At 52.7% G+C, this 15,974-nt stretch overlaps 1 protein-coding gene across 2 annotated transcripts in view; it reads right to left on the bottom strand.

The window, feature by feature from the left end:
• The window catches only part of PAX2 (paired box 2), a 77,487-nt gene that overhangs the window by 58,335 nt on the left and 3,178 nt on the right, over positions 1 to 15,974 (bottom strand). For both annotated transcript variants that reach the window (XM_081790474.1, XM_081790473.1), the window contains exons 2-3: positions 15,399 to 15,567; positions 14,402 to 14,599 (exon numbers count right to left, since the gene is read on the bottom strand). In XM_081790474.1, the coding sequence (XP_081646600.1) occupies positions 14,402 to 14,599; positions 15,399 to 15,567 (367 nt within the window). The remainder of the gene's footprint in view (positions 1 to 14,401; positions 14,600 to 15,398; positions 15,568 to 15,974) is intronic.

Here is a 15,974-nt window from a genome sequence, read left to right on the forward strand (position 1 = left end):
TTCCCCAGTCCCCTCCTCTCTGGGATTCTGGCCATCAGCACCTTCTTCCTTCCCAGCATCCCCAGATGATGTGGCTCAGCAGCGGCCTGCACTCACCAGGCCGCGGACGCGTGAGCACACACACACACACACACACACACCATGGAAGAGTACAGCAACACCTACTAGGCATAACTTTCTACTAAGGTTCAGGGTCTTTGTTCTGAGCTTGTCAGGAAATGTGTAACTACATCGCTGGGTGTGAGGCTGCGAGATATACAGAGCCCTGCAAGAGACTGGAGACACCTGCTCTTCCTCTGATGGCGAAGGCGATCTGAAGGGTGGAGTGCTGGATGAACACATAGGTTTTAGAGCCAGTACCGCCTGGGTTCAAATCCTAGTTCTGCTGCTTAGCCTTGTGACCTGAGTAACTTACTTAACGTCACCAAACTCCAGTTACCTCATCTATAAACAATCCTATAAAGCCCTATGGGGTTGTTTACGAGGCTTAAATCAATTAATACATGCAACATGCTTATAATGATTTCTACTATAGTAAGCACTTGTTAGCTACTGTTATTATGAACAAAAGGGCTTACCAAGTAAAGCAGCCATAGATTGGCCTCTGCATGTGTACAAGCGTGTACACACGTGTGCTAACATACCTAAAACCCCAAGATGAGTAAAGCTGTGTGTGATCTAAGTGGAGAAGTGTAAAAACTTCAGTCAGGTAGTGTGGAGGCAGGGGGTAGCTCCCTCCTTGGCCTTCCGGTCCCTTTGGACAGCGGCAGGGGCTGGGCGATGACAGATTTCGCCACTGCCTGTCTCCATACAGAGGGCTGCATCCAGCCCCGCAAGGATGAATAGGTGGAAAGGAAGGTGGTGGCCCTTAGGCATTTTATACTTATGAAAAAAATTCAAGGGTAATTGAGTCCTCGGGGTTCAAATTTAGCTCATTTAAAATATTTGCTTTCTAATTTTAAAAGTCAGAACCTTTGCCAGCCAATAGGTGTAAATAAGGGACAGTGAAATCCAGGTGTCAAATTGGGAAATAAGGAAGGGGTAAGAAGGAAATCAGATCAGTGAATATTAAGGCAGTTGCGTGTGGATCTTATGAAAGTCCATTGAGCTGAACTTGGTTACCCACCCAGACCAAAGGGGCCGGGAAAACTACAGGCAAGAATGGGATTGGGCCTTGGCCTCATTCCACGGGCCTTTCCATAGAGGTGGGGAGACAGAACACATCATCGGGGGTTTGGAGAACTTTGGTTTTCACTTTTGTTCTTATTGAGTGTAGGGTAAAAAGAATCTGTAGTTGTCGTTACTTGGAGCCATTGCTCAATGTGTTCATACATCAAGCCCAAAGTGAAATTTTCTCCTAAATTTGCTTCTTAAAATCTTTTAGCCCTTAGCAGTGAAAATAACTGCAGTGATTATCAACCTCCTATGGTTCCCTGGAACATCCAGATATGTGGGACAATAGTAGGCAGATCAGTTCGAACTTGTCAAATATTTGCTTACTTCCCCCTCACCTCTCTCTTTATCCTTTATCTTGTCTCTACTTTCTCTTCTCTCTTTCCTTCCTCTTCCTGTTTACCTCCCTTCTCTTCCCTCTATGACATTTAAGAATCAGAGGAACCCTTCAAACCCATCAAATAAGGATTTTTTTCCCACTACCGTTTCATTTTATCTTAAAAAAAAAAAAAACCCTATAAAATGCAAAGCACCACAACCCATGAAAATGCCATGAAGCCCAGAAAATGCCAACCTTCAACTCCTCAAGCAATAGTAAGCTCATTCCAGAGAAGGAGTGTGCAGGCATATGAAGTTTACACACACACACACACACACACACACACACAGGCTGGGCTCTCCAACAACGTGGACAAAGGGGGCAATTATCTGACTAATTCTGTTCAGTGCTCAGGTAAGTGACTCAGAGCGCTTTTTCCCTGCACACACATAGGGGCCTGCACACAGGCCCCTTCCTCAATCCGGCTGGGCCCAGAGAGCACCATAATTCTCACCGGCATTCATGATACACATTTCTGTTCACAGAATATCCTTTCAACTCGAGCTTTTTATTTAAAAGAGTTCACTGTTTGTGCACACACAGGCCAGAACTCACACATATTGACACAGACACATAGCAAGAAATGTACACTTGATGGCTACGGCTGCCACAATAATAACTAACATTTATTGAGCACTTGCTTCGTGCCAGGTGCAATGCTAAGCAGGTTTATGTGGATGAACTCACATAACCCTCACAAGCACCTATGACAGAACTGTGTGGTTATCTCCGTGCTAGAGGGGTGGAGAGGCTGAGGTCCAGGGAGGAGATGAGATTGACCTGTAACCACGCAGCCAGTGAGCAGGGAAGCTTGCTTCAAACTCCAGAAATCTCTCCTAGAGCCCATTTTCTTACTTTTTCTGGGTTACAAAGGTTTGCATGAATTGCTTGGTATATGGCAGGTGCTTAGCAAAGGTTTTCCGGATGGACAAATGAAAGTATAAATGAATGAAAGGCCATGTCTACTAAGCACCTGATACTCCCCTTTAAGGTGGCAAAAAGGATCCCCTTATGGAAGCCAGGCCTACCAGACAGTTTACCCTTATTTGGACAAGGCGATTTGCCCTCCCAACCAACCTTCCGGGGCAAGTGTCCATCAGCTGTACTTGTCCAGATGCTAAGTGCTCTAAGTACCAGCTCTCCGGAGACCTGACTTTCGGGTCAAGACCAGCCTCTTTTTAAACCAGAAGCCAGACCCAAATGCATCAAAGATGCTTTCTAACCACAACGCCTTGTCGCCTACAATACTTCCCTCTGGAAACAGGTGTTTTCCAGTGAAATGCAACACCAGTGGAATGAAAACGAGTGTTGATGCTGCGCCTGGATAAAAACTAAGAAATTTGATCAATGATGTCTCTAAATCACCAGATATTTGGCATCCTATTGACAACCCTTATAGACGATTGACTAAAGCTTTGATTTTCGTTCAGATGTTTGGGAGTTGTCACATTTACCTGTTTGTCAGCAAGTGCTCATACGTTTCTAAGAGACGTAAGTGAACACTAAAAAGGACAAGAACAACCCAGAATAAAACAGACTAAAGAGAACAGGGGTAGCAAGCTATTTAACGAAACTAGTCAATCAGACTCCATCTTGGAGATCCGTTAGAACGTGGATCCAGTTCACAAGAGCCTCATGTACTCACAGACCTTTAAAAACGTCCTAAGGCTGTATCCTGGACCGTCTGCAGAACCGGACCAGTCAGATCCCTGCACGGCGGAGCTAATGAATCAGTCCCCTTGTCCGGCAGGGAGAGACCACGTTGTGGCCACATCCAGCCTCTTGGTGCTGACATGGCCCCATCCACTCTCTGGATGCCTGCGTGCCCGGGTGCAGAGTATCTGTGTGTTGTCAGTCCAAGCTGTAGATTTTGCAACGCTTGGTGTAAATCTGGTTTGTGACTTTGTGCACGTACCCCTACTTGTGATTTAGTGCTCTGCCTTTTATCATCTCTCTACTTCCATTTTCTTTCCCTCTCTACTTTTTAATGCTGTTTACAACTTCCTTATCCATGGAGCAGCACAGCGACCTTTCAGTGTCGCTACTGATCTACCCACATGATTTTCCTTACCCGTGTTTTCTCTCCACTTGACTTAATTTATGCTTTAGTAAATAGGAACTTTAGATCGCTCCATTCAACAGTATTTAGGGTTACTGCTTTTTATCAAAGGCATCGTGGCACTAAAGGACTCCCTGCAAGGGACATTTGTTTATTCTTATGAGCGACCGGCTCTCCCTACACACGACAAGGCTGCGTGCGGGCGGGCGTGCCTGCACAGCGTCCTCGGTTCTATGCTCCACTGCCCTGTGTCAATGCCGTTTGGCACCGGCAGGAAGAGATCAGTGAAACCGTGATGTGGACAGCAGCCCATCCTCAAGGTGCTGCAGATAAATCCAGGCCCAGGGCCTTCCCTGCTGATGACCACTCAGTTCTTTTAGGAGGAGGCCCACATATGCCTGGCAGGGCTGATTCCTCCAAATTCTCCCTCCCACGTACACCCTTCATCCCAGAGCTGCAGCAGAGGCTTGTGATGACATTATTCCCAAGCAAGATTTTAGGGATCTCTTCTCTTAGAGGTGTGAGTTCGAAGTGGTGGGGGTGGGGGTGGGGGGGACCAGGGCAATGCCTTCCTATATTTCTGGGTCATCTGTTGCCTTTTTCTCCCTCTCTGCAAATCTTTCCACACTTCCTCATTGCTAATTCTATTTGACCTTGAACTCTGTCCTCTCCCTTCACACCAGAATGTGTCCCAAGGGGGACAGCACTTCCAAAGAAGCAGTTACCTGGCCGGACAGGCCTGGAGACCAGTAGCCAGAGGGGCCAGCCCATCACTCCACTCCTGGAAATAAATCCCATTGTATTTGCATTTTAATTTTCCACATAAACAAAGGCCCAGAGTACTCGCTTGGGCAGCATCACTGGACGAATTTAATTAGAAATGAAAAGTTTATAGGGCCCTCTTTAATGCGATTAATGCTCAGTTAACATTTATCACATTCGTATGCTGGAATCGCCTTTTCTAAGCAGCCACTGGCCATGAAATGAATTTCTCTCAACTTTTTTTGTACCCACCCTGGGAGGTCATCTCCTAAGGAATCTCCAGGCTGCCTCCCTGGGTCCAGGAACTACCTAATCCTCAGAGCTAAGTTAAGGGAAGGGTTGGGAGGGGGAAGAGGCGAATGCATATGTGCTGGGGCTGGAGGGCAGGGGGCATAAGAGTGAGGGCTGGACACTATTTCTAGGAAGACCTGGACAAAACCAGGCCTGTACCTCTGAAAAGAGCTGAGTGCTCAGCCCAGCAGACCGGCCGAAAGGCTTCAGAGCCTCTTCTCCAATAAAAAAAAAATGACCTCCCTTCCCAACACACATACTCAGTCCATTTCTGTGGCCCCCAAACCAGGCTTTAGTTGGAGCTGACCGGTGTCAGTCACCTCCGCTTCTCACTGCTCCTGTCTTAGGCCGTCTCTCTTCTACCCCTTTTTCCTCTTTGGTCAGGGCCTCCCCCCGGCCAGACCCATGGTGACTGGGAAAGGAACCTGAGTCTTGACCCCAAGGGATACTTCATTTTCTCTGGCTCTGCCAGAGGCCAGACAGTCACAGTGTGTGGGAAGGCCGCCTGCCCTGGTGTCAGCTCCCTAGAGAAGCCGAGCGGAGTGGGGGAACATGAAACCTCTATTGGTCCCCAGAGCGTGGATGGCCTTCCTTATCTTATCACATTCTCTTCCCTCTTCAATTAGAGTCTACTGAGATTGGTCTCCTAACCCAAACCAGCTAACCTGAGGAGAAGGAGAGAGAGGAAGGAAAAAGGTAAGGGATAGGGGGAGGGAGGGGAGGTCTCCTCTCTGCAGATGAAAAAAGGAGATAAATCGCTTGACCTGTGTCCTTACCTAGATGCACACCCGCCTCGAGGATCTCAACAGACGCAAACCACGCACCGCGACTGTGCTCCCGGTAGCGACCTGGCCCTCGCACACCACTCTACACCCTCACGCCTAGCAGAGAACACGCACATGTGCCTGCGTTCAGACTGAGTGTGTCGGGACCCTGCGGACCTGACCGGAAACCCTACTCCTCAGCCTAGCGGGAGCTCTACCGTCCATTCAACTCACGCTTGCCAGGTAACGCTTGCTAACGTCCCAAACGGGCAAGTTGTCCAAGCGACGGCAGAGACTTTCATTCTGAGACCAAACGATCCCTTCAGCCGCAAACCCTCTGAGTAACAAGCCACCAGCTCCCCGTTTGATAAGCCCGACTCCTTCTAAGAGCTCCTTGGAATACCAGCACCAGGTAGACAGCTTCCCAGGGCGTGAATGCTACGCTCAGCTGGACCCACACACTCTTCCCAAAGTTCCCAGACTCTCCCCACGACAGAGCCACACAGAGGCCCTCGACACACCGTCACCAACTTCTCTTGGTATGATGCACACGGCAGGTGCCACCTTGCCCTCGACAATCAGGATGGAAAGTCACAAGATAAGGGGCAGGATGAAGGTCTCCTCCCTGACCATCCCTGGGGCCTGTCGAGCCAGACACTGCCCACGAGGCTCCCGGTTTCCTGAAGCTTCCTCCACCAGCCCAGCAAAGACCCTGGCGCCAAGAGGGAGCATCGGGGCAGGGAATGCTTGTTCCCGTTTGCTCAAGCTCTGGGGCCGCCACTGCTCTCCCTTCCTGCCCTCCTTTCTCCTCCCGCAGTCCTCTGAGCCCTTCCTCTCTGATTTTGTGACCTTACTGTGCCTACAAGGTGAGGACAGTCCCCCTTCCGGCCTGCTGCCCTGTCCTACAGCCTCTCCGCCACTCCTGCCAGGAGCTGCTCCCGGCGTCCTCTGGCTTCCTCTGTTCCTGAATGGCTGCAGAGGGAGCTCACTGCAGAGAAGTTCGGGCAGGGCTGAAGGCAGGCAGAAGAGGAAGCCCTGAGCAAAGCGGCCAGAGGCTCCCAGGTGGAGGGGGCTCCACTCTGGAACACCTCGGAAGTGAGGACCTCTCTCCCTTCCTCTTGGCTTCCCTCCCACTCTCCCTTCTGCGGGGACCAGGCTGCAGCAGCTACACCTGCAGCAGCTTTGCAGCGGCCGCCAGCCCGCCTGGTGCTGTGTGCTGCCTGGTGCGGGCGGCCCTGAGCCCCGGCTCCCGCCACTTGACCTCCTGTGCCACCTCCTTCACTCTGACACCTCTCCCTCTCCTGGCTGGCCTCCCTTCTCTCCTTTCCCACCTTCTAAGCTTCCTGAGTACCCCCCGCCCCCACCCTTAGCCTGGTCTACCAGCTGTCCAGAGCTGACAGTCCCTCCAACTGCCTCCAAGCTCTACTAGAGGCCCTTGGCTGAGATGCACGGGATCCAGCCCAATTTTCAAGCTTCTGGAGCTCCTTGCTTTGTACTCCCGCCATTCACTCCATTCTCCTCAGGCCAAGCCAGCTCAGAGGCCTCTTCCTTTTGCCCCTCAGCCTCCCCGCCTCCTTCCTCACTCTTCAGCCTTCCTTCTGACTTCTGTCCTCCTCTCCCACTCCCGCCTCACCCTCTCCTGCCCTCACGGCAGAGAGTGGATGTCCCCTCCACCTCCCTCCCTCAGGGGCTCCTGGACCAAGGGGCTCAGGAGGTACCACCTGCACCCCTGCACCTGCCCTACTACCCCTCTGGTTTGAAGCAGAGAAGAGAAGCTATGTCTTGTTACACAGCCCTGGGGCTGCAGACCAGGGCCCATGGACTGAATCAGGCCAGAAATTGTGTTTTCTTTGCCCGGCACAGAGTTTTTAAACCCCAAATCTTCCTGCCTCTGGGCTGGGCCTGCATATTCCAGGCTCTTTTTCGTCCAGCTCTCACCAGCTCCATCCCATCTCCTGCAGCCCTACCCTCCTCCATCCACATCCCTACGGTAAACCTGACCTCTCTAGAAAGTCAACAAGTCTCATTTTCTCTCACTGTTATGTGAAAAACACAAAATACTTCCTTATCATATATATTATCCCTCAGAAACCAAAAGACAGAGTCCAGGGTGTGTGTGTGTGTGTGTGTGTGTGTGTGTGTGTGTGTGTGGTTGTTGAGGATGGGCTACAAGAGGAACGTGGCTCTACAGCCTCTCCCCTCTCCGTACCTCCCCTCGACATACCTTCTTCTCCCACCCAGGAGTTCCCACAGGGAACTGCACAAGGCCTTGCCCCTTCTCCTCCAGTGCTCGGTCACTCTCCTCTTATTTCCCACTCCCAACAGCTCCCCGAGGCCCAGCCCTCTCTGGAGCCCCCAGGCATCTGCCTGTGCCTTCATGCCCTTCCTGGTCTCCAAGCCCACTCCAGTTCCCATTTACGTGGTTCTCACACATAGCCTCTCCTTTCTTTTCCTGGCATCTGGGTTACTTGGGAAGGACTTGGAAGCTGGGCCCAGGGCCTGGTCCTTGGGAGAGCTCTGCCAATGACCATGCCCCAGTGCTGCTGCCATGCCTCCTGCTGGAGGGACCCACACTCCTTGGTGGGTCTCTGTGACACAAGTCTATAGGAAGGAGACCCACTGGGAAGAGCATCTTTTCGGCTGCTTGTGCAGTTGGCCCCTAACTAGTCCTGCCAACTGGGCTGGGAGTCAGGTATCTAAGAGAAGATGGACCGCTGACCATTCAGCTCTCCACTACAAAGGTGACATCACTGTAGCCAGGGCCCTCTTTTGGGGGGCTAACTGGACCATGGAGTGTTACAGTGCCAATAAAGATTGAAGGAAAATTTGACCTGGGTTTGCCCAAATTACAAAACAAAGAATCTTCAGCTGAGTCCTATTATCAGCCAATGGCCCCATGACTGCATCACTGGTTAAACTGTTGGGCCAGAGACAAGGTGTCCAGCCTCTGTCAGTGATTGTAGGTCACGTCCTGTGGGCCTTCCTCCCTTTGTTCTTGGCCTCCTCGCCCTTTTACCAAAGAGCAGACACGGGATGGCACACACATACATATACAAACCCACATGCACTGAAGATGTCAACCTCTATGCCTAGAAACCATCGTGAATATGTGCAAGCTGCACCTTGATGGCACCAAAACAACAGGCTCAACAGGAGGAAACCATTCAACCCCGTGGCTTCCTGGTAGATAGATAAACCCAATGTGATTTAATTTCCCATCTGTTTCACTTGTTACTTGGGCATTGTCGTGAGATACTGTTTCCCACGCCTCAGATCTGTCACGGGCCCTTCTCTCTTTTCTAGACTCACCCACATGGCTGGTGAGCTGCACTGACTGAAGCTGTACTTGTAACTGCTTCCTTTGCAAGGGTCTGAACTCTGGACAACTGGCTTGGGGAGTGGGGGGAAACAGCAGGGGTTCAGAGAAGTGGTGGCCCAGGTTAGAACACTTTAGTGCACTCTTTTAAAGGACCAGAAGTGAAAAGGAAATACATATACGTCGTTTCCTCTTGCCGTGAGGACCTCCAGCTCCAGGTAGCAACAAAGGGGGACTAAGGACAAACCTGAAACTAAGAGGGGAAGTTGCAAAGTAGCTACAGCCAGAGATCTCCGAAGCTAGGAGCATATGGTGGAGCCCTTGGCACACAGTATTCCTTTATCAGTCCTGCTCACAAGATGGGGAAGCGGGACCCCTATCCCATTTCGGCTCATACCAAGCCCCTCTTCGTGGTGCAGGCTCTTGGTGGCAGGGGTCGGGGGTGGCGATTCCCCTTCTGCACCAGTTACTACCATTGCCACTCCTTCTCTGGAATCTGTGATGTTCTAGTCTATAAGCACATACCATCACATATACAACCACACTCTCTCCCGTGCGCCAGAATAAGCCCAACTGTTCCCTCCCAAACCGACTTCCAACAGTGCCTCTCCGTCCCTGGATCTACTCTACACAATAATTCACCCATTCTGCCAATATGCACACAAAGCCGCTGCTCTCCCCTGCCACAGCCCACTCCCTCCCCAACCTTCCCTTCTCCAGGCACCCTGTTTCCCTTCTCCAGGGTCTGCTCCTGCCTGGCCCCCATCTCCACTGGCTAATTCCCCCTGTGGCCCCTGTATTGAACTGTTGTGTTGTCCATTTCCCTGTGACAAGGGCTCTGGTTACAGAGTTATTGATTGGTTTTCATGCAGACAGATGGGCCCTTCCCGAGCTCCCATCGAAATCCCTGGCTCTATGGGCTGATTGTTGCCTCTCAGGGTGTAGGATTGCACTGGAGACCACCCTCTATGCAACCTCCTTTGCCCAGGCTGTGGACGGTAATAAATGGAGGCAGCCTGAGCGATAATAAAAGCAATTGAGTAGGTTACCTGTGCAGACACAAGATTTATGCCTCTTCATATTTGATGTGATTGTTTTATTGAGTTCTCAAAATAGTTGGGACACTATTTAGCTAGTTAGTTAGGAGTTTCCCTCTCTTTTCTTCCTTGCATCGCCTTCCAAAACCTACCTGGAGTTCTCACTAGGAACAAGCCCTCCTGTCTTCCTCTTCTCCAGAGCTGCCAGCTGAGGTAAGAGCTCAGGGCCACCAGCCACTGCTCTCACCTGAAGCCATCTGGTGGCCTGAGGGCCCACTCTGAGCCAGCCAACGAGAGAAACAGTCAGACCAATACAACCACTGGCCGAGAAGTCTAACATAACTAAGGGAACAAAAATGACCCTTCGGGGGGAGAACTCCAGGTCGTTTTAAGAAATAAGATCAGCAGTCCCGCCTATTACACATGTTTGTCTAATGACAGGGGGACCTCAGCAGCGGGAGAGCCCTCCCCGGGGAACGACAGGTGAGCAAGGCTTCTCAGACAGAAACTGTCATATTCGTTCGCTATTTGGGGCTCTTTGTGGCTGGTAGGTCCCAGGCCACAGAAGGCAAGTTCTCTGTCCTTATTTCTCCCATTCTTCTGAGGAGAGAAGTCTTCCTCTTAGCTCACCAACTTGCCTTAGCTCTTTGGCGTGAGACCACCAGCCCTGACCACGAAACAGCTCCACGACTATGGAGATGGGGCAGGTGAAGCTGCCCTTCTGGCCAAGTCAGGTCTAAGAGTCAAAAGTGCAATGTTGTAGAACCCAGGTTTCAGAGAGACAGACACAGGCTCTGGCCCTGAACATGTCTACGTGTCTTCAGCATTCCCTCAGCTAGGATGAGTGGCTCCTGGCTTGTTTGGATAGTCTTTGAATGAACAGCTGGCCCACGACTGTCACCCCACTGCCAGACCTCTGATGAGGCCTGTGAACGACACAGGATGGAATTCTTGAACAGCCCTGGGACTGCAGCCTTGAAGCCACTGTTGCCACTGCTGGGAAAATGAACGTGCTCACTTAGAGCCAAACAGGCTGAGAGAGAGTGTGGGTAGCAGGTGATCAGCGAGAAACTGACTCTGGAAGAGTCCAGTCCAAAGATCTAGGAGCAGGGAAGGCCCTGATCCCAAGAGTGTAGGGCAGGCTGAAAAAGTTAAGAGGGCAACGGCCTTTTTGTCGACTTGTTCCAAGGGGGCACCCTCAGGGGATCCTCCGTAACCCTAGATTCTACCTGGAGTTTGCGCCTATTCTTTCAAAGGAGCAGTACTCTCTGCCCAGAGCAACAGCCAAACCAGGAGACCCTGGCACATAATCAGGAGAATCCTTCCTGCCTCGTCAATTGCTCAGCGTTATAATTGGGTGACTTCCTCCTTCGGTAGCATCACTTCCCCCATCTATAGGCCATTTCCCACACCAGGCTTCAACCTCAAGTCACCTGTTCGTAAACACCCACCCTCTACAGTGGCAGCGTGCAAGCTGAAGAACTGGCAACTCCCTGGTCAGCAATCAGTAACCCAACATCAAGAATGAGTCACAAAAGTTCCACATGCTAAGCAATCCAGTCAACCCTCTGGGTGTTTGACAGTGGTCTCCGGGGGCAGGAGTGGCTTTGGGAGGCCTCCCTGACCTACTCCATTGACTCAGAGAGGTATTTCTCTGAGGATTTGCCAGTGGAGTGTACGGATTGAATGTCCAAGCCTTTATCGCGACAGGATCAGAGAAAGCCAAAACCAATTTTAGAGGCACGAAAAGCAATTGAGTTTGTAACCATAACAGCATATTTCAAGTGCGGCGACAGCATCTGTTTTGGGGAGGAGAAAATGAAAAAAAATCTCACAATTTGGCTCAGGTGGGTGAGCATGTGTGGACTTCCTTTCTTGCCAACCACCGGCACATGCACACTCTGACAATGGTTACACGTACCTAAGACGAGTGGGCACCTCACCAACAGTAAGACTCTAAACTCAAGAGCCACCCTTTCCCCAGTGCACTTTCTGCACGGAGGAAAGTCTCCAGGCTCTTCCTATAGAGGATGAGAATTCACAAAGTTCCCGACATCACCAACGCTGGCAGAAACATCCCGCTTTATCCGGTTTCAGGGTGGATCAACAAATCTCAGAATAAATCTTTCCTTCTTTCAAGCAAAGCACCTACAAGGATGAAGCTAAGGGCACGGGGGCCCAGACGCATCCCTCCAGGCCCCAACTCAGCAGCACACTGGGAAGCCCTCGGAATCTTCCTCCGAAATTTGAACCACGGTAGGACTCTGTCCCACAGTGAAATCCAGAATACCCTGACTGCTCCTGGTTGACAAAGCAAGCCAGGAGGCCTAACCACAGGCCCAGGGCTGGTTGCCCATGCTGCCCGTGGCTTCCCCGTTCCGCTCCTCCCACTCTCTCTCCATCTCCAGCAACACCTGCCCACAGATGGCTATTTCTACACACCCGAGGAAGCCTCTGTGCCCCTTAGGTGGTGGGGCGCCACGCTGAGCAGACGGGGCCATGGTCAGAGCTGTCAAGCTGAGGCTGTTCTCTTCCCACTCTCAACCCGCTCTCTACTCCTCACTCCTTTACCTCCCCCAATTCCGGTGGAGTACCCCAAGGCTCCTGAGCTTGATCCTGGGGTCACCCGTTCCCCGTCTTCTGTGGCTTTTCAGGATGAGGGCATTCCCAAACTCTTGCATGAGCCAGCTTCCCAAAACATCTCAGCCTGAGAGGGTATATGTTGGGGGAGAGGCGGGGGTGGGTGCTGGACGGGGTGGTAGACAAGGGAGGCTGCCACCATAACTGCCTTGATCGCTCCGGCCCTCTGCCCATCAAGAAAAGCAAATTGCCTTAACTGTGCGTGTCTTGGGTTCCTCCAAAGGCTTGCAAATCCTATCACTGACAACAAGCATTTCTCTGGAACGTCCCCCAGAACACCAGCGCCCAGTCCCAACAACACTGCTCTTCAGCAGGCTGCTCTCCTCGCAAGATCTCAGTTCCAACTCACTCCCAGGACCAGCAGACAGCCAAGAGGCTGTCTCCAGATGGCTCAGAAAACAATGCTTTGTCCCCTGCCCTTCCCTAACCGCCAATCCTGCCCCGGCCCCAAAGCTTCCCCAGCCTCCTCTGGCTTTTAAATGCAAAAGACACATTCCCCTCCCAAACCACCCACAGTCTTTCTCGGGGCTTCTTCCGAAGGTGTCTGAATGTCAAACCGCTATGCTTTCAACACCTAGTGAGCCAGGCCCAGGGAGCTGGAGGGTTTTCGGAGGGTGTATAATTAGCTGATCAGTATTATGTTACCCTGTTCATAACTGAATAACCATTTTAATACAGATGGCACACACTGGGATAATTTCTGGGGTCGCCTCGCAGTACGTTACAGCACGAGTGTGGCAGAGGGAATCTTCTTTAGCCAAGGTACATTCTACCAGCTAATTTTACCTGCTGTTTTCAGGATGATTTGGGATAATTCCATATCATTTGCAAAATATTAAAAAAAAAAAAAAAAAACCTTAATACGTGATGCCAGTGTCAGGAAAAGGCACCATCTGAATTATTAGTTGTCCTGATAATGAGCCCGTGAAAAGTGCAAAGAATAACAAGGGTAGGAAACCCTCTTCTAATTTGGGAATCTGCCTTAAAATGGGGGGGGGGGGCAGGGGTTGAAAGGCCGGCCAAGCAGTCTGGAACTTGTACAGGGTCTCTGTTGATGTCAGATTGCACAGCTCTGTGATGTCGGAGCCATCCTGGGCTCTTGCATCCAACTGCTGTTTGCATGTGCTGTACCCAGCACAGGCCCATTTGCACACTGGCGGGGGTGTGCGTACATGGGGTGTGCACGTGCGTTCTGCCAGAGAGCGTGCTAGAGTAGCTTGGGGATTGGGAGACTACCTTGTGCAGCTATATGTGCGGCTGACTCCAGCCTATGTCGTCCCCATGTGCCTGAGCCTGTCATCTGGTGCAGACTGAGTCCTGGCCCTAAGCACCCTAAAGTTGAGCCTCGGGGTCCAGAGCTCTCCCTTCTTGCCTGGTGCCCCACTCCTTGTCCGGCTTCTCTACTCCCTGCCAACTGCTGGCTGGTGGTTAGCGTTTGCTCTGCAGGCCTGGATACTCGGTGCTCGTAGGCCGGAAATTTGTGCGGAGCTGGCTAGCATGGCCTGGGCTCCTGGGAGGCAAGCTTTGTGGGAGTTGGCAGGGAGGGTGGGGAAGCCAGAACAGGAGGCTGCCCCTGGAGAAGGGAGCATGCCTTTAGAAAGGGAAGTCTGTTTGGAAGCGATGAATAGACACTGGTCATTTTAAAGGCTTCGGCTGTGGGCTGTGATTGTCTCTAGATACCGAGGCACGTAATCGTGGAGTCTTAATTACCACAAACACTTGGATTCATTTCCAGGACGCCGGCGGGAGAAGCCTGGCAGGGAATACCCAGCCCTGAGCTGGAGACAGCTCTGTCTGTCTGTCTAGCTCTCTGCCTCCCAGGTCCCCTCTCCCTGCCCAAAGGACGTTGGGGCTGAGATCCTGGAGCAAGGGCAGAGGCTGGAGAAAGAACAGAGACCGCAAGCTGGGAGTCGCGCTGGTAGGCAAGAGCTGGGAGCTGGAGTCCCGCCCCTAGCCCGTAGCCCCGGGCGGCTTGCTCACCTGTTGATGGAGGAGACGCTGGGCACCGTGTCATTGTCGCAGATGCCCTCGGCCAGGAGCCGGTCTCGGATCTCCCAGGCGAACATAGTTGGGTTCTGTCGCTTGTATTCAGCAATCTTGTCCACCACTTTGGGGGTCGCCACTTTGGGCTTGGAGCCTCCGATCACTCCGGGCTTGATGCTGCCGGTTTCATAGTACCTGCGCCCGGAAGGCCGGCAGGGTCAGCGAGAAGCAGGCTACGTACGGCGGGGGCAGGGAGGCTGCAGGCTCCAGAGCGGCCGAGCCACTCTCCCACCCGAGGCAACAGCGTGGAGGGAAAAGACTCAGCATGGCTGAGCCAGCTTCCAGAGGGCGCGTGGCTAGGGCGAGGGATAGCCTGGAGGATGAAGGGGAGGACGAGAGGGACACTCCCTCCGGGAAGGCAGTCACGGGGGAGGGGGGCTGTGAGCACACCAGCGGGAACAGGCGCCCCTGGGAGTCTGAAAGCCCAGACTTTCATTGGGAAGGAACTGGAGGAACAGCACGATTCCAGGCCTCCAGGCCCACCATGGCGGAGGCACCACCTCCAGCCCTTTCCTACTGAGCACAGAGCCCCCTGAGAACCAGGACCCTCCTTTCCCCTACCCAGTGCTGATTTTTTTCTTCTCTTGGGGACCCATTTCCGTTCCCCACCCTGTTCCTCCAACCCCCCTCCCCAGTCTGCGTTAACTCTCCTAGAAGAGGAGTCCTTCCCTTACTGAAGGCTGGAAATTGGCAGCCTCGAGAACCCCGAGGCTGGGCGGAATTTGAGTGACCCTACTCCGCCCTGGCTCCTGGGGCCGCGGCCACCACCTGAGCGCCCTCACCGAAAGGAGCAGCTCTCTAGATACCTCTGAGTATCTGGATAGCCCCTCTCCCACTGGCGTCCTTGACTTTTAGCCAAGTCCTTGGTCTGGAGACCCAGGGCGGAGGGATAAGGAGGCAAGGTGTCTCCCAGGGGCAGCTCTGAGGCCCTCACCTGCCCAGGATTTTGCTGACACAGCCGTGGCTGACCCGCAGCTGCCGGGATATGTCGCAGGGCCGCACACCCTGGTGGGCCAGCTCCACGATGCGCTGCCTCACCACGTCGGGCAGGGGCCGGCCGTTCACAAACACCCCCCCGAGCTGGTTCACACCCCCGTGCCCTGCTGGGGAGAGACAAGAAAAAAACACAACACCCCACAGACAGCAGGGACCGGCCATTAGTCAGGGTCCGCGGCCCAGGACGTGCAAAGGGAGCAGGCAGGGCGCAGGGGCATGATCCCGGACTCCCGGAAGAACAGTGGTCCGGTCAACACCACGCGGCGGATTGGGGATTGAAACCCACGGGGCGTTAGAGATGCGGGAGCGCGACGCTGGGCAGAGGGCTGGGAAGAACGCGTCTCGAAGGCCAGTACCTCGCAAGGGAGAAAGTGAGGGAAGGAATGGAGAAGCAGGGTGAGAGGAAAGAGGGAAGAGGGGGAATTAATGCAGGCAGGAAAGAATGTAGGAGAGGAAAGGAAGGGCCGAGCAGAGAACAGAAGCAGCGCGAAGCGGGATCCCGCCTGAGCCGCAA

Source organism: Panthera onca, chromosome D2 (assembly GCF_046562875.1).
Source record: "Panthera onca isolate mPanOnc1 chromosome D2, mPanOnc1 haplotype 2, whole genome shotgun sequence".
NCBI lineage: Eukaryota > Metazoa > Chordata > Mammalia > Carnivora > Felidae > Panthera > Panthera onca.